Genomic DNA, 26933 nt, shown 5'->3' on the forward strand with positions numbered 1-26933 from the left:
TCAAGAAGCTGCTAGAATCATTAAGGAAGGCTAATCAGGGCACCTGGGTTTAAAAAGGAGTTCACTTCAGTTTGTGGTATGCATATGAGGAGCTGGGAGCAAGAGGTGCAAGGAGCTGAGAGTGAGAAGGTGTGCTGCTGGAGGACTGAGGACAGGGCCGGTGCAAGGATGTTTCGTGCCCTAGGCAAAACTTCCACCTTGCACCCTCCCCCGTCCCCGAGCCCCCACCTTGAGGTCCCCCTCCCATGGCAGCTCCCCCGCTCTGACCTGAGGCTTCCCCCCACCCCCGCGGCAGCTCCTCTCTCCGCCCTGAGGTTTCCCCTCCCCCCGCAGCAGCTCCCCCCTCCGCCCTGAGGCACTCCCCCCGCCCCAGCTCACCCCTGCTCCGCCTCCACCCCGAGCATGCCATCGCTGCTTCACTTCTCCCGCCTCCCAGGCTTGCAGCGCCAATCAGCTTAGGCGCCGCAAGCCTGGGAGGCAGGAGAAGTGAAGCAGCCACGGCGTGCTCGGGGAGGAGTCAGGTCAGGGGTGAGCTGGGGTGGGGAGTTCCTTTGCATGCTGCCCCCACACCCTTACTTGCTGCAGGCGGCCCTCCCCACGCTACCCTGCCCTAGCTCCCTCCTGCCAGCGGCAACCTGGGTGGCCGAAGATCCGGCTGCCGTGGTTGCAGCCGAAGAAAATGCAGGCCCCCAAATCCTAGCACCCTAGGTGACCGCCTAGGTCACCTAAATGGTTGCACTGGCCCTGAGTGAGGAGTATAAGCATGAAGAGATATCAGGAGGAAGGTCCTGTAGTGAGGATACAGAAGGTGTTGGGAGGAGGCCATGGGGAAGTAGCCTAGGGAAGTGTAGCTGTCGTGTAGCTGTTCCAGAAGGCACTCTAGTCAGCTGCAGTCCACAGGGCCCTGGGCTGGAACCCAGGATAGAGGGTGGGCCTGGGTTCCCCCCAAAACCTCCCAACTCCTAATCCAACACAGGAAGATCTCGGAGGCTAGCAAAATCTGCCAATAAGCACAGGACCCACCAAGGTAGAGGAGGAGCCTTGTCACAACAGATAAATAAGGAATCATAAATACGTTGGCCAGGGGCGGCTCTGTTGCGTTGCATGCGGGCCGGATAAAGCACAACAACCAATATGATTGCAAGCAGAATCGTTTATTATGTACAATGCATCATATTATATAGGCTTCTCCATATTAGCAAACGTCAGACACACCAACATCACATTGCTGCTGATTGGTTCTTTGTCCGATACACACACTTTTTACATGCATGGCCCTTTGCTTACTGGTTTCCCATTTCCCATGCAATTCATCTGATTTATGGTCTTGTTTATCACCTTGAAACCGATCCCAGCTAGGCCACCTGGCGTCTGCCTCCCACGGGCTAGCTCCCAACTTTCTCATAACAACTTTATCTAACCCCTCTATTCTTGATATGCTGCTGCTGTAACTTTCCACCAAGGCAGCATAGGGATGATGTAACCCCACACGGCTCTACCTTTTTGGCCGCCCCAAGCAGTCATGCACGGGAGGCGCCCCGGAGCCGCGGGAGCAGCGGACCTCCCGCGGGCATGACTGCGGAGGGTCCGCTGGTCGCGCGGCTCGGCTGGACCTCCCGCAGCTGCGGACAGTTCGCAGGTCCGGCGGCTCCGCTTGAGCTGCCGCAGGCATGCCTACGGGAGGTCCAGCCGAGCCGCGCGACCAGCGAACCGTCTGCAGTCATGCCTGCGGCAGGTCCGATCGTCCCGGGGCTCCGGTGGACCTCCCACAGGCATGACTGCGGCAGGTCCCCCGGCCCAGCCTGCCGCCCCTCCGGGAAAGGGCCGCCCCACGCACGTGCTTGCCGCGCTGGGGTCTGGAGCCGGCCCTGAGGTTGGCAGTGGCCATTTTAAAAAGCTCAGAAATGAAATTGCACAGTGTCTATGTACTCCAATTTCCCCCTTTCTGGGGCTTGACTTGATTGGTAATGCAAAAACAATAACCCAACAAACTTCAACAGAAGCATCCTCTTTGACTTCTGCTGTTTGTATGGTGTCCCTGAAGGGCCTTCTCTGTCCTACTTTCCTCTCGTTCAAAGTGATTCTTTTCCCCTTTTATATCCTAGGTAGAGCTAGTTGGAGGTGGAAGAGGGACATATTAGCATAGCTCCACTCCGTTCTATTTAGGTTCTTATGCTGCGTCCACCATGTTATCTGATGTGACATCAGCAATTACTCATGCTCTAATGCAGGGTTGTAGCCCTTGAGTATAGGGTGATTAAACAGAAGAGCCCTACATTCTTATACGGGGTCTTAGAGCACATGCCACCAGTTACAGGTTTACATAACATCTACTGGTAATTAGACATGAATTCACTTGCATGAACTACAAATAATGTAAATTGTTCATCAACCGTAAACATGCCATTTCTACCAGTTAATGATGTAATTCCATAGGAAAGGCTGATTTATGAATTTTAACAGCTTTTCCATGCAAATAGAGATCTCTCTCTCTCTCATTTATAGTGTATAGACATCCCTAAATTCAGTTCCTGAATGTATCACTTTAATGTAACACAAACTGAAATAACACATTTAAACATGCTGAAATGACAAAATGCATGTGTTCTACTATCACAAAAACATGCCAGGAAATCTAACATTTGGGCTGCCTATAATTGTAGGGAAAAGCTCTTATTCTGGTTTTCATCCAAGCAAGCTCTAATATTATATTTAATAAGCAGAAATCATGAATCACATTTTTAAAAAATCTGTCTAAAAGAAAACGTAATCCAAGACACACATGAACAGTTGGCATTCCCTTAATTCAAGAACTATGAATTGAGTTGGGTGAACACTGAAAAGCATTTTCTGGGAATATTCCACTGAATTTTAAAACAGTCATTTTGACTATGTTCCTGCCCCTCTTATGTTCACTTTCTGTGAATAGTCTAATAAATAAGCTAAATTACTGGCATGGATAAAAAGAGCAAATTGTAAGTGTGACTCTTCACAAACAGTGAATTTCAAATGACATAACTAACACTGGCAAATTTTGAACTGTGAATTTTACACTCAATTATGCAATTCAAAAATGTTTGTTTTTGGTTAGTTAGTCAGTAAATCTTTCAAGTGCCAGGAAAAGACCCAATCCTGAGTTTTGTAATTAACCAGCACAGCATGTATTTCTGTGTTCATAACGAATGTATGAACACACCAAGAATTGTTCAGGAATGTTTGCAAAGAAGGAATGAATGTGAGAACTTCATAATCTCTTTGCAGGTGAAAATCAGTGCATACATTATTCATTATTAATCATTCACCAGTTTCGGCAAAATACTGATTCATCTTGGTTTTGTGCTTTTTTTTAAAAGGTCTGATCCTGTAAGACACTAGTACTTACTGCAAGGGTCTGGACACCCCCAACTCCTGTTGACTCCAAGCATGTTGGGGATACTCATCATCTAGGAGGAATGGGTCTTCCTGAGTTACTGTAGTACGAGACTTCAAAAGCCTTTTAGCAACTGGCCTTCATAGATTACTGAAATTTAATTTTCCTCCTTTACAAAAGGATCTGATTAATGTTTTCCCTTTATCATTTTTGAATCACATTCCTTGCTATATGTTTTATCTAACTCAGACTTTTTAAATGCTTATGCTTTAATACTGATTCCTATTATTCTGAAGCCATGAGAGCCCCCCAGTGGAAGTCTGAGAGTCCTGACACTCAGCCCATTTCATGTTTTCCTTTTTTTCTGCAAAGTATATGATGTCCCTTGAAGGGCTGGATTTCCAATTAGGTACTGTAGGCACGTGCCTAGGGGCGCCGGTGTTCTTGTTGCCAGGTATGCAATTTTCTAGCCCAACTGAGCTATTTTTAACTGTCAGTTTCTGGGTTTTTTTAGCAGTTGTGAGTTGCAGTATTTTGGGCTATTTTGCTGCCCTGCTGCCACTGGCCGCACTGCTTGGGAGTTCTCCGGAGAGAAGGAGCCTCCTGACTGGCCCTGCCCCCTGCTGAGATGACCCACACGTCATGCCCCCTCGCCTTAGGTAATGTTTGCAGCATGCGCAGAAGTCTTGTCCAAGGGAGGCAGAATTTTTTTTTTCTGCAGAAAATGTGCTGCGGTTCTGCCTTTCTCCCACCAGAGGCCGCTGTGGTGCCAGAACAGCCTGAGGGGGCTGAGGCTGACTGGTCTGGCGGGCAGCGGCAAACAGCTAGCAGGCAGCTGGCAGCCTTCTTGGAGCCAGGTTAGGAGGCAGAGTGGGCCACGCAGAGCTGCTGGGAGCCACAGGGCCACATGGGGACGAGGGTTGCCAACTTTCTAATCGTACAAAACCGAACACTCCTGCCCCTTCTCCAAGGCTCCGCCCCCATTCGCTCCATCCCCCCTCCCTCTGTCGCTTGCTCTCCCCCACCCTCACTCACTTTCACCGGGCTGGGGCAGGGGGCTGGGGTGCGGGGCGGGGGCTGAGGGCACGAGGGGGCTGGGGCAGGGTGTTGGGGGTGGGTGCAGGTTCCGGGAGGGAGTTTGGGTGTGGGAAGGGACTCCAGGCTGGGGGAGAGGGTTGGCGTGTGGGAGGGGGTGAGGGCTCCGGCTGGGGGTGCAGGCTCTGGGGTGGGGCTGGGGATGAGGGGTTTGGGGTGCAAGAGGGGGCTGTGGCAGGGGTTTGGGATGTGGGCGGGTGCGAGCTCCAAAAGGGAGTTTGGATGTGGAAGAGGACTCCAGGCTGAGGCAAGGGGTTGGGGCGTGGGAGGGGGTGAGGGATTCAGGGTCCCAGTAGCGCTTACCGCAGCTCCCAGGAAGTGGTTGCAAGGTCCCTGCAACCCCTAGATGCATGGGCAACCAGGGAGGCTCTGTGCACTGCTCTCGTGCCCACAGGCACCGACCCCGCAGCTCCCATTGGTCACAGTTCCCAGCCAATGGGAGCTGCGGAGCCAGCCCTCAGGGCGGGAGCAATGCACGGAGCTTCCCTGGCCACCCATGAGTCTAGGGGCTGCAGGGACCTTGCAGCCACTTCCCAGGAGTCGCGCGGAACTAAGGCAGGTAGGGACCTTGCCTTAGCTCCGTGCCCCTGGCTGTGCCACTGACCGGACTTTTAATGGCCAGGTTGGCAGTGCCGACTGGAGCCATCAGGGTCCCTTTTCAACCAAGCATTCTGGTTGAAAACTGGACGCCTGGAAACCCTAAACTGGGCCACATGGGGAGGGGGTTCCAGGCAGGGACACATGGGGAGGGAGGAAGGCAGTGAAGACGCTGTGCCTACAGCCATGTAAGGTGTAAATCTGGCCCTGGTCCCTTGTGAATATCACTCTGATACAATATCTTGTGTTTGCCTTCAAGTATGGATATAAAATTGACTTCTGATGTTTACATTTTTGCAGTAATGCAAATCGCTTTGTCTGAAGGCCAAAGTGCGAACTGCCAAAATCAGGTTTTTCTGAGGCAGGATAGGAATTACGAGGGTTTCTTTTTTGATCACAATAAAAAGTGGCTCATCAGGTGGTGGCTCGTACTGGAGGCACTAATGTAATGAAGGAGTGCGCATGCCACTATAAGTTTGCTCTTGAATAGCAATAGAACCCTTAAATGTCAGGCACAGACTAGACCCCATTTGTTGATTGTCACTGGAGATCATTGTCATGCATGTAATCCCACCAAACATTTGAAGCAGTCCCTTATTGTTCCTATGAAGTGCAAGAAAAGCAAGCAGAATACACATAGGAATCTGAACAAGATTAGCAAGCAGATAGGTAAAGAATGATATGCTTTATATATTATTAATACCGAATGCTCTCATGGCTCATCAGAGCTGAAGAAGAATTACCGTATTAGATTACTCTACACGCATAAATTCAGTGCTCTCAGGATCCATTTGCACTGCAACCATAAACAAAATTGTGTGTCTGTGTGTATAATTCCAGTTATTTCTCTATCCCTTACCTTGCTTATCATAGCTACATTTGATTAATCATCATGAGATGAGAAAAACAAAGAACTAAAGCGCTGATACATTAGAAAGATAATTCCATGTTTGCCTCAGGCTTAATAGCAGAGTCATTTTAATTTGTACATATTTATGGAAGCTGCAAATCAGATGAAACCTCTAGTGTTTTCTATTCACTAATCCTGAGATAAAAATCACTGCCCTGTGCATATAGCATTATCAAAGGCTTTTGGAGAAAAATGTAGATCTGTCATAGGCCAGACTAGATGGTAGGAACGATGTGACCCTGTGCATGTGCCCTGTTTGGAAGTAAAGAGAATGGGAGTATTGGCCAGCTTGGCCAGGTGTCTGAAATTGTGCCTAATTGGGGGGGAGGGGGTTTGGACACTAAAATCAGGGTGCCTGATATAGCATTTTCCTATTGGATTTCACAACATCAGGAACAACAAAATGAAGCAAAGAGGCTAACGTGATGTAAGAAATAAGCTTGTACATGCCTGCTCATTTCTGTTCTTTGAAACGATGTGTCCATCAGTCATCAGAGGTGGGGCCTTCTGAGTTGTGGCAGCACAGCAGTGAGTAACCTCAAAGAGGAACCAGTAGGCCTGATTCACTACTGCACTACTTCACTTAACTCCAGATAAATGAATGTAGCTAACCTGGTGTAAAACTGGAGGGACACCATGGAAAATCAGGTCCGATTTCTCCAAAGCCAGGTATTCTCACTCAATTGATTTGTATAGTAGGTTTAAAAACAAAAATATCTTCAATATCTGGAGCCAAAAATATAAATGCAAATACAGGGCTGAAAACATCTACATATCCCTCACAAAATTTGAACAGCTGATACAACAAAGATGACCACAAATGATGAATGAAAAGATGTGATAAGTGCTGTGAGGAAAAAGCATAAACAAGAAAAATGCACTACTCCTTCCCCTTGCAGAGAGAGGTATAGATGGGTGGGCACATCCTTTCAAAGAACAGGAATAAGCAGGTAGGTCACTGTTCCTTTTTCTCTTCCAGTGGCCCATCTGCCTATCCTTGCAAGCGGGTGTAGCTACCATAGCTACCATACCATACCCCTTCCAAGGGTCCAAGGGTCACAAAAAATAATAAATGCTCTGTGGGGCAAGGACCATCCGTTCTGTGTCTGTATAGTCCTAGCGCAAAAGGTCACCAGGCTCTGAGTGGGACTTCTAGGCCCCTACAATATAAATACATAGCAGGAGTATAGAGTATCCAAAAAAAAGCATATGTGTGTGTCTAGGAATCCCATCATGTAGAACAATAGAAGAAAATAACCCCAAAGCTCAGTCCTCAACCACAGCCTGGAGAATCCTCCTGCTGAATGTTACATTTGATGAGTTTGAGTTTATCTCATTTAGCGAAAGTACAGAGTGATGACTAAGGGCTTGGCTACACTTACAAGTTGCAGCGCTGGTGGAGGCTTTCCAGCGCTGCAACAACACCCCGTCCACACTTGCAGAGCACAACCAGCGCTGCAACTCCCTGGTTGCAGCGCTGGCTGAAAACCCATCCCGGCAGGGGTATAAGGAGTGCAGCGCTGGTGATCCAGCGCTGCCCAGCAGGTGTGGACACTCACCAGCGCTTTACCTGTCCTCCAGGGAATAAGGAGGTATCCCAGAATTCCTGTTCAGCCACTCTGCACATCAGTTTGCACTCTACTGCTCTTGCCTCAGGTGACCCGCCCTGTAAATGCCCCGGGAAATTTAAAAATCTCCTTCCTGTTTGCTGCAGCCAGGTGTGGAGTGCAATCAGTTTTAATCAGTTACAGGTGACCATGCCTCCACGCGGCAAACGAGCCCCAGCATGGAGCACTGGTGAATTGCAGGACCTCATCAGTGTTTGGGGTGAGGCATCTGTTCAGGCACAGCTGCGCTCCGGCCGTAGGAATTACGATATCTTTGAGCAGATATCAAGGGCCATGCTGGATCGGGGCCATGATCGGGACGCAGTACAATGCAGGGTGAAAATTAAAGAGCTGCGGAGTGCCTATTACAAAGCCCGAGAGGGGAATCGACGATCCGGAGCTGCTCCCACGACCTGCCGTTTTTACAGGGAGATGGATGAGATACTTGGGGGTGACCCCACTGCCAATCCCAGGATAACGATGGACACTTCTGAGCAGGCTGGGGGACAGGAGGAGGAGGCGGAGGAGGCGGCGGAGGCGTGGGGGGGGGAGGAAACCGCGAGTGAAGCTCCTGGCATGGGGGAAGAAACCGCAGATTCCCTGGAGGCATGCAGCCAGGAGCTCTTCTCAAGCCAGGAGGAAAGCACCCAATCGCAGCAGCCAGCAGTTGCAGAAGGACAAGCAGAGGAGCGTGTTACCGGTAAGCGGCTTTTATTTTCTGGGTGAAATGTTTCTGGAGAGGAGGGGGGGTTATGGATGCATGCATGCCAGCCTCTAGATGTGGAATAGCCCGTTGATGTGGTCTATCACGTCGCGGTAATCTGCCTCAGTTATCTCAGCAAAAGCTTCATCCAGAGCGTGGGCAATATGCCTGCGCAGGTTTATAGGCAGAGCCACTGTGTCCCTTGTCCCAGTGACGGTGACGCGTCCGCGCCACTCTTCTGCCAGTGGTGGGGGGACCATTTCTGAACACAGGCAAGCCGCATAGGGTCCCGGGCGGAATCCACATTGCTCTAAAAGAGCCCCCCGCTGTTCCCTAGTGACTCGCAGTAGGGAAACATCTTCCAGGATTAAGTCCTGTGAAAAATGTTGGGAGACTCTTTAGTGAAGAGATAGGGAGATAAGATCACCCCTGCATCTGCATCTTCATTTCACTCAAACCCTCTAGCACTCCAGATTACCCGAAGCAACCAGCTCCCCTCTATCACCCAAGCCCCACTTCTCCCCATATAAGCACTGCTCACTCACCATGTCGTGGCTTCTGTAGTGTTATGCGTGTGGGTAAAAGAATGCTTAAATAAGAACTCACTCCCTCAGTGTAACAATTCATGTCTGGAGATAGTGGATACAATGCTGCCCGTGTTAAATGTTGTCATTTCTGTTTCTACAGTGACCTTGACTACTGGACTGCCCAGATGTTCAACATCACAGAGGCTTCAAAATTTGAGAAAAAATCCCCGAAAGAGCAAAGAAGACATGCTGAAAACTGTTCTTAATCAGTCTGCTCGAGAGAGTAAGGACTTGAAGGATTGGCGAGAGAAAGAAAGCAGGACACGCAAGAGAAATGCAGTGGCCAAGAGGAAAACCACGGAGCGGCTGCTAAGCATCCTGGAGCGCCAAGCGGAGTCTATAGAGTCACTCGTTGCCATGCAAGCAGAGCACTACCGTGCTACTCCCCCACCCGCCCCGTCCTTTGTGCCTTGTGCCCCAATGTCAGCTCAAACCACCTTTCCCCAGCATCCAGGTTCTTACCACCACCAGCTGCCTCCAACACCTGTATGTTCCCCAACCAGCCCTGATACCTACCACCCTTACCCTCTGCATTCAACCCCCATCACCATGCAGTATATGAACCCTGAAGTGCAGGATTCATTAAACAGCAATCCAGACAGGGCATATGCAAACTTGTGACTGTACAGTTCACCAACCCACACCCCTGCCCTCTTGTGTTCATGAAATGTTGTGTGTCTGTCTGTCTGTCAAGGAAGTTTTTTTCTTTTCAATAAAACAATTCTTGGCTTTGAAAACAGTCTTTATTATAGCAGATAGTGAAAGATACCTTAGCCCAGTAAAGAAAGAGGCACTACAAATCATATTATTATTATGGATAATAGAATAACAGTGTAAGCAGTGCAATTCACTCCCATGCAAGGCAGCAAACATTATTGTTGGCTTTCAGCCTCAAATTCTTCCCTCAAGGCATCCCTAATCCTTGTAGCCCTGTGCTGGGCCTCTCTATTAGCCCTGCTCTCTGGCTGTGCATATTCAGCCTCCAGGACTTGAACCTCGGTGGTCCATGCCTCACTGAATGTTTCACCCTTCCCTTCACAAATATTATGGAGGGTACAGCAAGCGCATATAACCGCGGGGATGCTGCTTTCCCCCAAGTCTAGCTTCCCATACAAGCAACGCCAGCGGGCTTTTAAACGCCCAAAAGCACACTCCACAGTCATTCTGCACCGGCTCAGCCTGTAGTTGAACCGGTCCTTGCTCCTGTCAAGCTTCCCTGTATAGGGTTTCATGAGCCAAGGCAGTAACGGGTACGCGGGGTCTCCAAGGATCACAGTGGGCATTTCGACATCCCCTACTGTGATCTTCCTGTCTGGGAAAAAAGTCCCTGCCTGCATCTTCCTGAACAGGCCACTGTTCCGAAAGATGCGTGCATCATGCACCTTTCCAGGCCAGCCTGTGTAAATGTCAATGAAACGCCCGCGGTGATCCACAAGCGCCTGGAGAACCATAGAGAAATACCCCTTCCGATTAACGTACTCTGATGCCAGGTGGGGGGGGGCCAGAATAGGAATATGCGTCCCATCTATTGCCCCTCCACAGTTAGGGAAACCCATGTGTGCAAAGCCATCCACAATGTCCTGCACGCTCCCCAGAGTCACGGTCTTTCTTAGCAGGATGCGATTAATTGCCTTGCAAACTTGCATCAAAACGATTCCCACGGTCGACTTTCCCACACCAAACTGGTTCCCGACCGACCGGTAGCTGTCTGGAGTTGCCAGCTTCCAGATTGCAATAGCCACTCGCTTTTCCACCGTCAGGGCAGCTCTCAATCTTGTGTCCTTGCGCCGCAGAGTGGGGGCGAGCTCAGCACACAGTCCCATGAAAGTGGCTTTTCTCATACGAAAGTTCTGCAGCCACTGCTCGTCATCCCAGACTTCCATGACGATGTGATCCCACCACTCAGTGCTTGTTTCCCGAGCCCAAAAGCGGCGTTCAACGGTGCTGAGCATTTCCGTAAATGCCGCAAGCACTTTAGTGTCACACGCGGCAGGCAAATCCATATTGATATCATCGTCGGAATCCTCACTGTCACTTTGGAGCTGAAGGAATAGCTGGACTGCCAAACGTGTTGTGCTGGTGACACTCATCAGCAGAGTCCTCAGCAGATCGGGCTCCATTTGCCACAGAAATCGCGATTCACACAGAGAGTAACAGAAAGACACTCACAATGGCGCCAAACGCTGCTGGAAAGAGTGAATGCTGGGATGTGAAGCGATGCACCACGGGGCGCTGGCAAACAGGAAGCGGAATGACCCGCACACTTCCTTCCCCTTCCCACAATACTCAGCGCCAAAACGGCGCCAAAACGGGACGAGGTGCTCTGTGGGATAGCTGCCCACAATGCACCTCTCAATACAGCGCTGGAAAGTGCTGCAAGTGTGGCCACACTGCAGCGCTGGTAGCTGTCAGTGTGGCCACACTCCAGCGCTGGCCCTTCCACAGCTGCATGACCAGCGCTGTAACTCCCAGCGCTGCAACTTGTAAGTGTAGCCAAGCCCTAAGTGGCTGCCTTGCAAATCTCTCCAGTGAAAGCTCCTATGCTTTCAGCTGCTGATGGTTTTTAGGTAAACCTGGAGCAACAATGCCAGAAGGCACTGGACAACTCTGTATTTTGTTTTGTTTTGTTTTGTTTTTTGGGGTTTTTTTTGGTTTTTTTAAAGCATTCTTTAACTATGCAGGACCTTATCCAGTTTCTAATGATGTACTTTGAAACTCTCTTGCTCCTGTGTCTGGGATACAGGGAAACAAAGAGAGGCTATCTGAACTCTGTTTTAAGTATGGAGCTAATACTTTCCTGACATCAAGCTTATGCTATTTTACCTCCTTTGGGTATTTTGCATTCATACATAACGAAGACATAACGATGCTTTGAGACTGATAAAAGGTGTCCCAAGTACCACAAAAGAGAGTGTACACCTTGGAATAAACTCTGGAGAAGTCTGCAGCATCATCATCTTGTCATTGTGGAAAGTACAGAACTATTTCTCCATTGACAGAGCACCTCATTCAGATAATGGCTGAGGTTATAGCTATTAAAAATGCCACTTCTGAGGAGAGAAATTAGTATGCATGTGGATGAGGTTCAATCAGCAACTCCACTATGATATTCAGCTTCTAAGGGGGCCATTTTTCAATATTTGGAGGATATGTCAACTTGTGAGTAAATGTGAAACAAGACCCAAGAGGTACAGTGTCAAGCTTCTGTTGTTATTTAGGTCTAGGACAGTGCCAATGGTCATAATCTGCACCTTCCTGGAGCTAACACAGAGATCCAGGGATGTTCCAACTTGCAGGAAGACCATGATGTAGTGGATCTTCACTTCTATAGATGAGCTGAATTTCTTCCTGCACCAATGGGTGAAAGTGACCTATTTTGCCACATATAATTCATTTGCTAATGGCTTCCTTAAAGCTGTTAGGATGGTTATGAGACTCAGAAACCCTGCAGGCTTATAGCCCCATGCTCAATGGTCTCTGTACCCATTGGTGGAGAGGAATGTGGCATACACCACTTTTCTACCCTGCCCCCGCAATCCTGCAGTAATACTTTATCATCCAATAGTGTTCTGATTTTGCCATGCTTTGGGAGGCAAGAAAAAAAAGACAGTATACGCCACAGAGCTACTCACCCTGCAGGACTTCTCTAGCACTCCCAATCAATGGAGATGACCTAGTGCTTCCTTCACAGCTGCATGTTTTTCTATATGCCTGGGGGACACATCCAGGGTGTCCTCCTATCAGTTCCAGAGTCCAACAAGACAATGTTGTTTGTTTCCATCTCCCCAAGAAGTAGTTCTGTCTGCTCTGAGGTTAAATGAGAGCTGGCAAGGGGGTATCCAGTCAGGCTGGCTGCACATCAGTGACTCTTCCACATAAATGGAAACTCACAAACAGGTTTGTTTTCCATTAGCATAAAGAAGTATTTAAAAAAATCACTTTTTGCCAGTGCACTCTGAATTCTTGTCATAAATAATGCAAAGTTGCACCTCACGGCAGTCAGGGAAATGAGGTCAAAGGGTAAATTCTGCATGCTGTGACACATTTTCATGCATTGAATCAATGCTCATATGCTTACACTCACGCTAGAGAGAGCACGAAGGGAGAGCTTGTGTGGGTGTGAGAGTAAACTGTAGAGAAGGAAGCTGAAAAAATATTAAGATGTGCCGAATTCTGAGAAACAACAGTACAGATGTAGTGTTTGGGTTCAAATAGAAGGGGAAATGTCTGATACCTACATAACTTACTACTGTCCATGCTCTTTGTGTGGCCACATCCCCTTGGTCAAAGGGTTCTGGATATGCATATGCATCCCCTTCTACTCAAAGAAAAGACCAAAAAGACCTAGAACAAATAAGCCTTAAAATTAGTATTTCTTTTAAGAAATGAAAACCAAAAACCTTACCTCAAGTATTGTTTTTACCCCCAAAACGGAGAAGTGCCAGAAACTCCATTAAATCCAATAGGGACTTTGCTGCTTCTATTGATTTTATGTGGGAAGGTGCTTGGATATTATGTCGATAGTATAAAACCTTAAGATAGATAAATGAGAGAAGAGGATCTTAATATTTTTCATTTTTCTAACCTAGTACAGACAGACATATCTGTACCCAGATAAACACTGAAAGTGAAGAAGCTGTTTTAAATTGCTTTACACTAACAACTGTGATTGTTCAGAACAACAACTACAGATATTGTGGACCAGATCCTCACCTGGTGCAAATCAGCATAGCTCTATTGACTTCAGTGAAGCCACTCTGATTTACATCCGCAAAGGATCTAGCACTAAATATTGTTCTGTGTGGGGGTGGGGGTTGTTTTTGTTTTTATTTAATATAACTGGACTAAAGGCTCTATGTGACTCAGTACTGAACATCTGGGATTGATCATAAGATCACAAGCTGGAAAACATTCATCCGGCTTCTAGAAATAAACACATCTAGCTCAATGCTTTCCACAACTTTATTGTTTTAATGATAGACCGAAGGAGCTGAAACAGCCATTTTAAATCTTTTAATTCTTGCAGCTTTAGTATTTTTAGCCATTTTTTTCACATCATAGTATCACACAGTAATTATATTGATTTTAATTCTAGGAGGGGAAGTTTTAGTGTGATTTTTCTTTCCATCATTAATTATTTTTCCCCACATAATTTCATAAAACTATGGTAATCTTGCAACTCAGATTTTTATTAGTTTCATTTTTCACAAGTATCGTGGGAGAGGCCCAATATGTAATGCAAGATGCAGTACTAATGCAATACATCGACCGGCGTTTTCTATCTTTAGAGGTATGTGTTATCTGTATAATTGTGTCTTAGGAATATTGTCTCGTTGCAAATATATTTGAAAGGTGGTGCATGTTCTTGCATATATAAACTGCATATATGTTAATCATCATCAGTAAAATTATGAATAATATAAACAAATAAAATAAACAAACTTAATAAGTATGTCATGGTAACTAAAATCTGCAACTTTAATTATTTTGTGTTATCATAGCATTTATCTTATGACAACATTGTTATTTTATTTTATTATACAGAGCCAAATTCTTCTATCAGTTGCATCTGTGTAATCTCATCAATAAAATTTAGCTAAAAATGTTTAAATTGCTGTCACAGAATATTTGCATTTCCTGTTGGCATCAACAGGATTGGTGACAAAGACTAATAATGAATTAGTAAGCACAGAAGATAGTTGGAAGCTTACAAGGCATTTTCTATCTACAGCTGAACTTTAAGTGTATTTGCAAGAGATTGAAAAAATTTACAAGAGATTGAAAAAATCCCCATGTGGTTGAGAGATTACAAAAAGTTTTGGTTCTGCTAAATTTCATAAGATTACAGTCCCTCAAACAGGGCTCCCACCTACTCCAGTACCTATCCTTTTTCTTCAGGTAAGATCACCGAGTATTGCTAATTAAATTCAGATGAGATTATTAAAAATAATTCCAGAGGTTTTCCATTCCTAGATCCTAAATACCAATGTACCATTGTGCATACTTTATTTAAAAAATGTGACACATACACAGTAGGACAGAATTTGTATGGGATGAATTACTAAAAATTGCTCCTGTGCCTTTGTCTGGTAATAATTTGTGTTAATAAAATAATTGTAAAGAAGCTCACAGTAGTCACTCCTGCACTCCTTGCTCATGCAAAGCTCCTACTGGCTTCAAGAGGAGTTTTGTCTGAGAAAGCAGTGAAGGATTGGGCCAATGTTTTGTCCCCATTAGGTGGGCTGGGATTAACATTTCACTTATCTACACAAGAATGACAATCATATACATTTCAACTGTCTGTTTCTTCCCTTTTGCTTCATAGGAGAGAGAAGTTTCCCCCATCCTCCCTGGTTCAGACCCCTAAACCAGCCAACATCCCAAGGTTCTCGCATATGTTGGGACACCCATAGAAGTTGATATATGTGTAATTGTACAAGCAATGTGGACAAGGAGTGGATATCTCCCACCCCCACACATTTCAACTTGAGGGAGAAAATTTCTCCCTTCCATACACACTTTTGTCTGGCTAAAGGCTAAGGGAGAGGTGAAGGAGGAGGGGACAGTAGCAAGGGCAGAAAAGGGGAGCGGTAAATATTGGAGGGAGAAGCAGTTCTGGGACATTTGGGAGCATGGATGGAGGCACTTTGTGTAGTGAGGAGGAGAGATGGGTAGATGGGCCTCTTGGATGGGATTATGGTCATATGCAAAAGCCCAAGTTAGCACTTGGATAATTGGCATAAAATGAGCCACGGAGCTATAAAAACCTCACCAAAGATTTCAGAGAATGAAACACATAACACATACTGCATGGTTCCCTTTGTAAGTATATTTATTCCTCAGTTATAGAAAAGCTCACCTAACACCCACAATGGAAAGCTTGAAACCTGTGTGTAAAACACCACAACTGAGTACCCAGTTTTAACTAGTTAGGACTTCTTATGTATCGGCCCTCAGATACTGACACACTTTCAATAACACATCTGATAGGCAGTGTTTCCTAAAGGGTGGAGCCCTGGATTAGGACCCAAGACACCTGGGTTCTATTCTCAGCTAGACCACTGTTCTGCTGCATGCCATTGGGCAAGTCACATCTCTCTCTGCCTCAGTTTCTCCCTTTCTAAAGTGCTTTGAGATTTGTGGATGAAAAGTCCTATAAAAAATCACTGGCTTTTTCAGCACCTAGCCTATTATGAAGTTTTGACAAACTAAAGGGGCCTACAATTTCAAGAGTGGCTGATAATATTGGGTACCTTGTTTTTTGGGTGGCCAATTTGAAACACCTTAAAGAGTTCTGATTTTTAGAGAGCGAGAGCTCAGCACTTTGTGAAAATGAGGCCCCTTTTATGATTACTCTAGCTGGGCACTCAAAATCACTAGACACTTTTGAAAATGTGTCCAATGGCAGGGTCCATTCGAAGTGGTCAGGCAGGTAGGGCCTGACCTAAGATGAAGTAATACTGAGGTAGCTGCATAGGTGTGCTGGTCTTTCAAACCTGAATTTCATTGCTCTATCTTCCATGATTTTACTCCCACAATTTTCACCATTTTGATACAAACTTTCTTTGCATATATGGATTTTGTAGGTCAAAATTTCTATTTTCCATTGTAAATGTTAGAAAAGAGGAAGTAGCATTAACTCTGGATCAGATATCTGCTGGGCCAGCAAAGGAACAGTATGTGAAATGTGGTTGCTTCCTGGCTCCAACAGCCCCTGCTTTCACATTTTTATGAGACAGACTCAGCAGAGGCCATAAAGAGAGGATTTTGAGGGGAGTCATCAGTGATCCCTCTGTTCTGCACCCCAAACCTCCAATGGGTTCTACCAGAGCTCCCCTCTGCTGACAGAAGAAAAGCAAAGAATCTGGCCCTCAGACTTCACAGCAAGGGAGAATATAGATATTTAACCACAAGTATGTATTTCAGTGACTTTTTCAGGCAGATTAATAAGTGACCAGGGATAATTAATTTGAAACGAGAAAGGGAAGGGGGGCCAGTGGTATTTATGAACTAACCATGTGTTAAGATCCTATCTATAGAAAATACACATATTCACACAAGCAAATATATATTTATATGTTCTGTATTCTAATTCAAGAGCAGGCTGGAAAAATGCAACCAAGATATACTGGATTATGTACAAGAATTCCATGACTTTTCAAGGAGGATGATATCGCGCCTGGAGGGGCTGAAAGTTTATAAGGCTGAGTTTAAAAATGAAGTGGCGCATTTGCTAACAAGAGTTGAAAGAGCACAAAGGGACATTGACTATTTTGAATCAACAAGAGAATCTACTGCCTGTGTAGAAGTAGATGAAGACCTGGTGGAAAAGCAGCTAAATGAAGACGCAGAAGAAAAAAGGAAAGTCAAGCTCATGCTTAATGCAAGTAAGAACTATTTACTTTTCAAAACTTAGATCTAAGAGAGCCAATCCTCTAGTCAATACATTTATGCTGATATGTGGATAAAGTATATTTACAAATGTGTTTTCTTTAAGTGTGATAATATTGAACTTTCAGCAAAGAAAACAAATACACCAAAATGATAAGGGAAATGCTATAATTAAAATATTTGTTATATACATACTGAATTGCATGTTAAATTGGTTCTTTGGAAATAGTTCTTTAATTGGAGCATTAAAAGCATTAAAAAAAACTACTAAAGTTGCTCAGGCAACTGTCACACTCCCCAAGACAACTGCGCCTCTGACCTCTTTTTGGTCTCCTTAAGGGTATTCCACTTAGGTCTCAAGCCTCTAATCATCACCATCACGTGACTCTCAGCCTCCAGACTGGGGATTTAGGCTGCATGCTCCTGCAATTCACTGCGATCACCTTAGCAAGTCTGAATTAAGTTCAGCACCTCATGCTTCAGGGCTACAGCTGGAATCTGTAGGCGGCCAGAAGCAAGACCAGCCTTAGAGGTGGATGACTGCTCAGGGCCCCATTGTCAGTGGTCGCCATCAGAGTACTACAAGCTGGCAGGCCTGGGCTGCCAGAGCATGGGTGAGTTCGGGCAAGCCCGTGGCTGGAGCCCCACCTGGTCAGCTGGGCAGGGGACAGGTGATGCTGCCTGGAGCTGCCAGCCTGATGGAGAGGCGCAGGCAGCAGGGCTCACTCCTGCAGAGCCAGTGGACCAGCCCCTGGTTTCCCCCTTCCTGCGGTCCTGGTGGTCAGTGGGTGTATGGGTGGGGGAGCCCCGGGCTCAGAAACTCCTCCCAGTGTAGCCTGGTCTGGATGGCCAGAGAACAGCAGCTGCTGGCCAGCAGCTCAGATGTAAGCGTGGCATGGTATGGCATTGCCACCCTTGAGTCTGCACTGCTGCTGGCGGTGATGCTGTGTTCAGAGCTGGGTGCCTCACCACAGCTGCTGCTCTCTGACCACCCAGCCAGTGCTTAATTTGTGCTGGGGTTTGCCCGGGCTGAGCCCTGGCACCTCTTTTATTACAAATTAATCATAGGGAGAGGTAGCAGGGCCCAGAGGCAATGGTGGGGAGAGCCCCTCCCACATGTTCTGGTTTTGTTTTAAATCTCCTCCTTCTGAGGCATCACGGATGGCCACAAGTGAAGTTGGGACATTGGATGGGGAGGGAAAAGACTCTGAAGTGGCACGAAGCTTTCTGTCTCTCACGTGCTTAGCTGGCTGGTTCTTGCTCACATGCTCAGGGTCTAACTGAACACCACATGTGGGGTCAAAAATAGGGTGACCAGATATCAAGTATAAAAAATTGGGATGAGGGTGAGGGGTAATAGGTGCCTATATGAGGAAAAGTCCCCAAAATCAGGACTGTCCCTATAAAATCGGGACATCTGGTCACCCTAGTCAGGAAGAAATTTCCCCTCAGATCAGATTGGCAGTGATCTTGATGGAGTTTTCACCTTTCTCGGCAGCGCTGGATGTGGGTCACTTGCCATCATTATCTGGATATATCTCACTTAATCAACGTCCTGCCATTGCAGGGTCTTCAAGCATGGGTGCACCTGGGACCCTCCTATTCTCTGCCTCTGGCATATAAGAGTTTAGTTTTCAGTGGGCTGTAATACTTTGGTGTAGTTTTAGTTGGGTTTTGTGTGTGGATGGTTGTGTGTGGATGGTTGGTGTGGATGGTTCGTGGCGTGTGATTTACAGGAGGTTAGACCAGATGATCTGGGGTCCCTTCTTGCCTTAAACTGTAGGAGCTGCAGCCCTGTTCATTAAGGGGCAATGGCAGGGTTAATCAGTGACCAGGCTAGTTCAAAGCACTATTTATTTAGAACAAAAGCATTAGAGAAAACATTTTAAAAATAATAAACAGCTTATACCAAAGCCTGGCTTACCAGGTGTCACCCACCTTGCATATGGAGACCATGGCAGGTTTCAAAGTACTTCAGGTCCTTTCTCAGGGCCTGTCCCTCTGGGTCACTATCTCATTTCAGTTCTGAGGTTGGGTAAGGGTGTTGACCGTTTTTTTCCCTGCCACCCAGAATGCACAAGTTCACAGACCTACTCTTGAGCTGAAGAAGTATGTAATTTATTTGCTGCTTCAGTGAGTGATCAGTCCACCAAAACCGAGCATAGCATAGGGCTGAATGCAAGCTCACAGCCACATTTAGGTGCTCGCCTTAAATACATTATTACAAAGCTGTTCATTATATATTGTATAAACACTTTTTCTGCCTAGCATTAAGATTAGTTTGCTAACCCAGTTGTTTACCTGATCAGATTGCTGGGTCAGCTTTTCACCTGGCTGGTCTATTTCCTTGCCAGACAAGCAGGCATCTTTTCACATATCCCAACACCTAAAACATACATTCTACATATTACATCCTTCATGGATTGATCCCTGCTCCCTGTGTCCAGGATGGTCATTTTATAGAGCTCTGGGTTCTTTGTTTGTCAGGCTTGTGGAGCCACGTTAAACCAGTCTATGCAATTCCCTCAGGGGGTGAAGTTTCTCCAAAGCTGTTATCTGTCCAGGAAGTTGCATTAATTACTTCCCAATTATTTTAGTTCCTGCACGAAACTCTTTAGCTCCCCCATGGACCCAGAATACCATCCCTAGTCCATAAAATACGTATAACATTTATAAACTAGATACAATAGTCTTTAGATTTTCCATATGTCCACAGTATCTGTCACAGCAGCATTCCAGGAAAAACTCTAGTGTCTCACAGTTGTTTGCAGCTGTGCCAACTAATTAAGTGGCTTACGTTTTTTTGGGTCACAGCCTCAACACTAAGGATAATTCAATAGACACTGAAATTACTTAATCTACTGGTAAATTTTCCATATATTTTAACATTCTCAGTAATTCCCTATCAAGATCACACAGTAAGTGACTTGGCTGCAAGCAAAATTCAATATGTAATATATATGAAGTACATATACATTTTATGTTTTATTGAAAGCCCTTATCCTCTTAAATTTCATCTTTAAATAGTATCTCGCTCCTATGAAATTCACTAATTGATGCAAATCACACTTCTCTACAGCCAAAATGCTTCTGAAATAAATGTAGTCAAACTTTACTAATTCTGGGTCACTGAGAACGAAAATGATGCTTAAAATTGTTGATTGGCTCTAGTTTTCAAGTTATGCTATTGGGTCAGTATATACGACCCTTGACTTGGGAATAGCGGAGGATAAATGAGTTATAAAGGGAAGGGATCTCAATTTAAACCAGAAATGACTAAAATACATCTTTGACTGGATCTATGAATAAATCTATGACTGGGTTTGGACAGTACTTGCTTTTTAGGCAAAACAATGAATGATGCAATCTGAAGCTGGTATTGCGTCATACATGATATGAATTGCATCATGTTATTCCTAGAAGTCATGGATGATGCAATCATAAAGAAGCTTACATCACTCTGCTGAACAAATTGCCCTATATCAGCTCTAGAAATAATACAGTGTCGTGCTCTCTTATTTGTCAGTGTTTGATTTTGCAAAGGGACACATTTCTGTTTAGCCAAAGTGAGCAGAGCAAGCCATTCACAGTCTTTGTTTAATCCTGAGCTGATGGTGTCAAATTTGCAAATTTAAGATTTATCTTAAGGTGGCCGTCCTGCAGCAAAAAAACTTCAGGACCAGACTTCAAAGAGAAACTGCTGAGCTCCAGTTCATCTGCAAATTTGACACCATCAGCTCAGGATTAAACAAAGACTGTGAATGGCTTGCCAACTACAGAACCAGTTTCTCCTCTCTTGGTTTTCACTCAACTGCTAGAACAGGGCCTCATCCTCCCTGATTGAACTAACCTCATTATCTCTAGCTTGCTTCTTGCTTGCATATATAAACCTGCCCCTGGAAATTTCCACCACTTGCATCCGAAGAAGTGGGTATTCACCCACGAAAGCTCATGCTGCAAAACGTCTGTTAGTCTATAAGGTGCCACAGGATTCTTTGCTGCTTTTATCATATTTACAGGTCTATTATCAATTTCCAGATTTTACAGCATTGCTTGCTAGTGTTTAAGGTCTTGCTGCCTAAGTTTCCAGCTGTCTGTGTAATACACTTCCTGCTGCTTGTGGTAATTCTTAGCTGACACCACTATTTAAAAGCAGAGCCATGAGTTCATTGATATGTTTAATTGTAGTCATTGAAGACCAATTCTTAGTTCCATTGAAATCAATGGGAAAACTAGTAAGCATGTGGCTTTTACAACACTTAGATAAAGTCATCGGTTAAACAGTAAGTGACTCTTAACCTTAACAATAGCAGAGCTGCCACTTCACCATAAGGGGCATGGTGTAAGTCCAAGGTGATTTTGTGTTTGGTTTGGATATGTACAGACACTCACTGATTGTGCAGGAAAAGTGGTTGATCCTGCCTTGGTTGGGAGTAGGATATGGCATTCCTGCAGATTATGCATCAAACTGCCTTCTGGGTCTGATGGGGGTAAGATTTGGAAGTATCCTGGGGCAGTAGAGGCGTCTCCAGTCCTTCATGTTGGCTGCAGTAACCAAAGTGTATACGTAGGGGGTATCAGTATCCACAAGTGCAAAAAAGGGTTGCTTTCTGGAGGCAATGCGAGTATTTCTATTGACTTGAATGGATTTGGACCAAGTAAAAAGAGAGGAGGCTGATGATGCAACAGAGTTTGCTTTTGTCCTCTCCATTTCATCTACTGCCAGAACTTGCTGCCTTAGGGGCTTGTTTATTCTGTTTGGCTAAGAAGGCTGCACTTTATTAAAAGACATTCTTTAACCGTCAAATAGTGTCTCTTCTAATTTGTTATTGCCTTTGGCAAGCAAGCTGTTTACTCGTCTAGTATACATTGTAATAACATGTTTGCTGGAAGGGATAGGCAGCTGATAAAGATTCAAAGTTCCCTGGGCATGATTCTCCACTGCCTTGCACCTTGTAGAGCTGTTAATATCTTTGCAAAGTGGGTGTAAAATGCTACCAACTCAGAATTACCTACTTATTTGGTAAGTACCTTACCTAACATTTGGCACTCATTTTGCACTGGTGTATATGACTACGCCACTCTGGCAGCCCCACAGTCCTAGTCCCATGACATGCTGTGATGGGTTCAGTCACAGAGATCCCCTTGGGACTGTCACCTGATGTGCTGAAATTACCTCTGAGCCCATTTTCCCTGATGGCTTGGGACTCCAGAACCCTGCCTTGTTGAGTCAGACACGCCAGTCTGCTGCAACACAGACCCAGGTCTGAACCACGCCCCCAAAGCTGCACAGCAGGTTACCTATCTCCAGCACTCAGATACCCAGTTCCCAATGGGATCCAAACCCCAAATAAATCCTTTTTACTCTGTATAAAGCATAGTGGATAGTTCTCTGAAGATGTCCACGCAGTGTGCAGAGGCGGTCAAAAAAGCAAACAGGATGCTAGGAATCATTAAAAAGGGGACAGAGAATAAGACTGAGAATATATTATTGCCCTTATATAAATCCATGGTACGCCCACATCTCGAATACTGTGTACAGATGTGGTCTCCTCACCTCAAAAAAGATATTCTAGCACTAGAAAAGGTTCAGAAAAGAGCAACTAAAATGATTAGGGGTTTAGAGAGGGTCCCATATGAGGAAAGATTAAAGAGGCTAGGACTCTTCAGTTTGGAAAAGAGAAGACTAAGTGGGGACATGATAGAGGTATATAAAATCATGAGTGATGTTGAGAAAGTGGATAAGGAAAAGTTATTTACTTATTCCCATAATACAAGAACTAGGGGTCACCAAATGAAATTAATAGGCAGCAGGTTTAAAACAAATAAAAGGAAGTTCTTCTTCACGCAGCGCACAGTCAACTTGTGGAACTCCTTACCTGAGGAAGTTGTGAAGGCTAGGACTATAACAATGTTTAAAAGGGGACTGGATAAATTCATGGTGGCTAAGTCCATAAATGGCTATTAGCCAGGATGGGTAGGAATGGTGTCCCTAGCCTCTGTTCGTCAGAGGATGGAGATGGATGGCAGGAGAGAGATCACTTGATCATTGCCTGTTAGGTTCACTCCCTCAGGGGCACCTGGCATTGGCCACTGTCGGTAGACAGATACTGGGCTAGATGGACCTTTGGTCTGACCCGGTACGGCCTTTCTTATGTTCTTATGTTCTTATATACAGAATAAACTCATGAATTGTCCACCCTCTATAACACTGATAGATATGCACAGCTGTTTTCTCCCCCAGGTATTAATCACTTACTCTGGGTTAATTAATAAACAAAAGTGATTTTATTAAGTATAAAAAGTAGGATTTAAGTGGTTTCAAGTAATAACAGACAGAACAAAGTAAGTTACCAATTAAAATAAAACAAAACATGCAAGTCTAAGCCTAATACATTAAGAAACTGAATACAAGTAAATCTCATCCTCAGAGATGTTCCAATAAGCTTCTCTCACAGACTAGATGCCTTCCTAGTCTGGGCCCAATCCTTTCCCCCGGTACAGTCCTTGTTCCAGCTCAGGTGGTAACTAGGGGATTTCTCATGACTGGCAGCCCACTTTGTTCTGTTCCACTTCCTTTTATAGTTTGGGCACAAGGCGGGAATCCTTTGTCTCTCTCTGGCTTCCCACCCCTCCTTCTAAATGGAAAAGCACCAGGTTTAAGATGGATTCCAGTACCAGGTGACATGGTCACATGTCCTGTGAGACCCCACAACTCCATTCTTCCCAGTCTGACTCACATGAACACAGGAAGACTTACAAGTAAACAGAGCCATTTACAACCAATTGTCCTAGTTAATGGAAGCCATCAAGATTCCAAGCCACCATTAATGGCCCACACTTTGCATAGTTACAATAGGACTTCAGAGTAATGCTTCATATTTCTAGCTTTAGATACAAGAATGAAACATTCATACAAATAGGATGACCACACTCAGTAGATTATAAGCTTTGTAATGATACCTTACAAGAGAGCTTTTGCATAAAGCATATTCCAGTTACATTATATTTACACTCATAAGCATATTTCCATAAACATGTGGAGTGCAACATCACACATGCCTCTTACCTGAGTTATGGTGACATGGAGCTGTTGTTTTGCTGGTCCTACACATTCCATGGCATGCCCCAAAGCCAGAGAGATTCCTGACTTTGGGATCTGGCTGATCACTGGCTCTTTTATGTTGCAGGAGTGGTAAAAAGGGGCCAGAACAAAACCGAGATTTGGGATCTTTATATTCTGGCTTCATATTAGGATGCTGTATTTCTTGCTAAGGGTGTTATATTATTAAAGGGGGGGCGGGGAAGAGGGTAGGAGTGAGCCCCTGAGATAGATAGTATGTTAAAATTCAATAGGTCAGACTTTAAGCTGTAGGTCTTTTATAAATAAAGGTCTTGATTTTTCTCTTGTGCTGCTGTAAACCAGGAGTAACCTCACTACAGTGAATGCAGAGACACCTGTGTAAAACTGGTGTGACTGAGAGAAGAATCAAAGCTGCTGCTCTGTGTCTCCTCTCAGTTACAATAATGCAATCCTGTTTGTGTGGCATTGGTGTAACAGAGCAGAAGTTGGCCCCATGTATGTCGTTGAAGATAGGTAATGAATTTACATGGCAGATATTGGTTCTACGCAGAGGTGAAAGTAAGCCAGTCAGGTCCAGTCCAGCATACTGGTAAGGGCCGGTATACAGCTGACCTTATCGGCAGGACCGCTGATGGGGGGAGGGGCAAAAGGGGCAGCTTCCCAGGTCCCAGAAATTTAAAAGGGCCTGGGGCTCCTGGCCCCCACTACCCCAGGGCTCCCAGCTGCCGCTACCCTGGGCCCTTTAAACCGCCGCCAGAGTCCTAGGGCTCCCGGCTGCCGCTACCACTACTGTGGGGCTCCAGCAGTTATTTAAAGGGCCTGGGGCTCCCAGCCGCTGCTACTGCTACAGTGCCAGAAGCTGGAGCCCCGGGCCCTTTAAATTGCCACCAGAGCCCCGGGGCTCCCAGCCGCTACTGCTATCATGAGACTCTGGTGGCGATTTAAAGGGCCCAGGGCTCCCGGCTACCACTGCCATGGCAGCAGCTGGAGCCCCGGGCCCTTTAAATTGCTGCCAGAGCCCTGGGTAGCGGTGGCGGCTGGGAGCGCCAGGCCCTTTAAATTGCTGGGCTGTGCTGAAGGGCTGGCTGGGGAGTCTGGCCTCAGACCTGCCCCTTGCAGCCGAGGCCCTGCCCCTTCTGGTTAAGCCCCCACCCCTTGCTGAGGACCGCAACCACCCTATGTACCAGTAAGTCTCTTAGGTTACTTTCACCCCTGGTTCTATGGTATGAAATGAGTTTGGTGACTACTTAACACAGGAATTTTGTAGACATTTTGGACATACTCTACTCAATGGATGAAGGGACTAAGAATTCCAAAGACAGGGAACAACCAGAGGATTCACAGTCATTCTAATTTTATAATCCTTTATATTTGGATTGTTTCCTTACAGGCTGTGACAACATGCTTGCAGGTATCAAGTCCATAAAGATAGTTAAGAAGACTGGAGATATGCATGGCTCTTGGATGACAGATCCAGGCAAAGACCATCTTAAGATTTATTTCTTAAGTGGATCCAAGAATAATGTTATTTTGGAATTTGCAAATATTCGGGCATTCACGGAAAGGAATCATAAGCTAACACCACGGAGAGTTAACCTGCCATCTTCCTGGCAGGGAACTGGCCATGTTATGTATAATGGTTTCCTGTTTTATCACATATATGGCTCCTTAAATGAGATAGTTAAATATAACATACAGAGAAGAAAGGTAACTGATAGAATGCTCCTGTCGGGTGCTGGACAGATTTCTGCCTATGAACTGTTTCCTGATACTAAAATAGATCTTGCTATTGATGAACAAGGACTGTGGGCAATCCATGCAGAGCCAGACACGAGTGGAAACCTCGTCATCACTAAAATCAACCATATGACTATGACTGTGGAGCATACTTGGGACACATCATGCAATAGCAAGAATGCTGAAGCAGCTTTCCTGATGTGTGGCACCCTCTATGTTGTGTATAACTCTCCTAGTGGAGGCACATCTCGGATCGAATGTGTGTATGATGTCTTAGACACTATAAATACTTATGAAATCCCCGTGTTACCTTTCCCCAAACGTCAGGGTAGCCATTCCATGATACATTATAACCCCAAAGAAAAGCAGTTATTTGCCTGGGCTAATGGATCCCAGATCCTTTACAAACTTCAAACAAAGCAAAAAGTTTAAGATCTTTAGAAACTTTTCAAAGATGAATATTAAAATAAGCTTAAGGTCAATGACCCAAGTTCTCTTCTCAGTTACCATCACGGAATTCCCCTTGCTTTTCCATTTGTTCACTGTTAGATGCTTTATATATATATATATATATATATGTATATATATATATATAAAATTTTACAATTTATCATACTTATTTAAAAATATAGGGGTTTTTTTCTCATCTCATTGTGAAGAAACAAATCTATAACTTCTTGAGGATTAAACAGAAGCTATTCCCAACTGCTTGAACTTTCACCCATTTTTCCCTGAATTAAGGTTCATATGCTCACTTCTGCCTGGGCCCAATCTCACACCCATTAAAGACAATGGAAAGACTCTCAATGATTTGAAAAAGAATGGTATCAGGCTTCATATACATGCAGCAGG

The 26933-nt window shown here is 45.3% G+C and overlaps 1 protein-coding gene across 3 annotated transcripts; it reads left to right on the top strand.

The window, feature by feature from the left end:
• The first annotated feature begins 4160 nt into the window (after nt 1–4160).
• OLFML1 (olfactomedin like 1) lies at nt 4161–26598 on the top strand. Of its 3 annotated transcripts, none has more exons than XM_045012872.1 (3): nt 4161–4227; nt 16968–17256; nt 25735–26598. In XM_045012872.1, the coding sequence occupies exons 2-3, from the start codon at nt 17037–17039 to the stop codon at nt 26511–26513; spliced, it is 999 nt and encodes a 332-aa protein (XP_044868807.1). In that variant the 5' UTR covers nt 4161–4227; nt 16968–17036; the 3' UTR covers nt 26514–26598. The 3 variants fall into 3 exon arrangements, with proteins under 3 accessions (XP_044868807.1, XP_044868806.1, XP_044868808.1); XM_045012871.1 differs by lacking the exon at nt 4161–4227 and adding an exon at nt 13769–14159; XM_045012873.1 differs by lacking the exon at nt 4161–4227 and adding an exon at nt 14678–14767 and having other exon boundaries at nt 16973–17256.
• The last annotated feature ends 335 nt before the right edge of the window (nt 26599–26933 follow it).

This window comes from Mauremys mutica, chromosome 4 (assembly GCF_020497125.1).
Source record: "Mauremys mutica isolate MM-2020 ecotype Southern chromosome 4, ASM2049712v1, whole genome shotgun sequence".
NCBI lineage: Eukaryota > Metazoa > Chordata > Testudines > Geoemydidae > Mauremys > Mauremys mutica.

Excerpts from the sequence above, each read along its gene's own strand:
- OLFML1 (XM_045012871.1), top strand. The coding sequence starts at position 14,034 with ATGGTAATCTTGCAACTCAGATTTTTATTAGTTTCATTTTTCACAAGT. Across the intron at positions 14,160-16,967 it reads GGCGTTTTCTATCTTTAGAG|AGCAGGCTGGAAAAATGCAA; the intron begins GTATGTGTTATC and ends TTCTAATTCAAG. Across the intron at positions 17,257-25,734 it reads CAAGCTCATGCTTAATGCAA|GCTGTGACAACATGCTTGCA; the intron begins GTAAGAACTATT and ends GTTTCCTTACAG.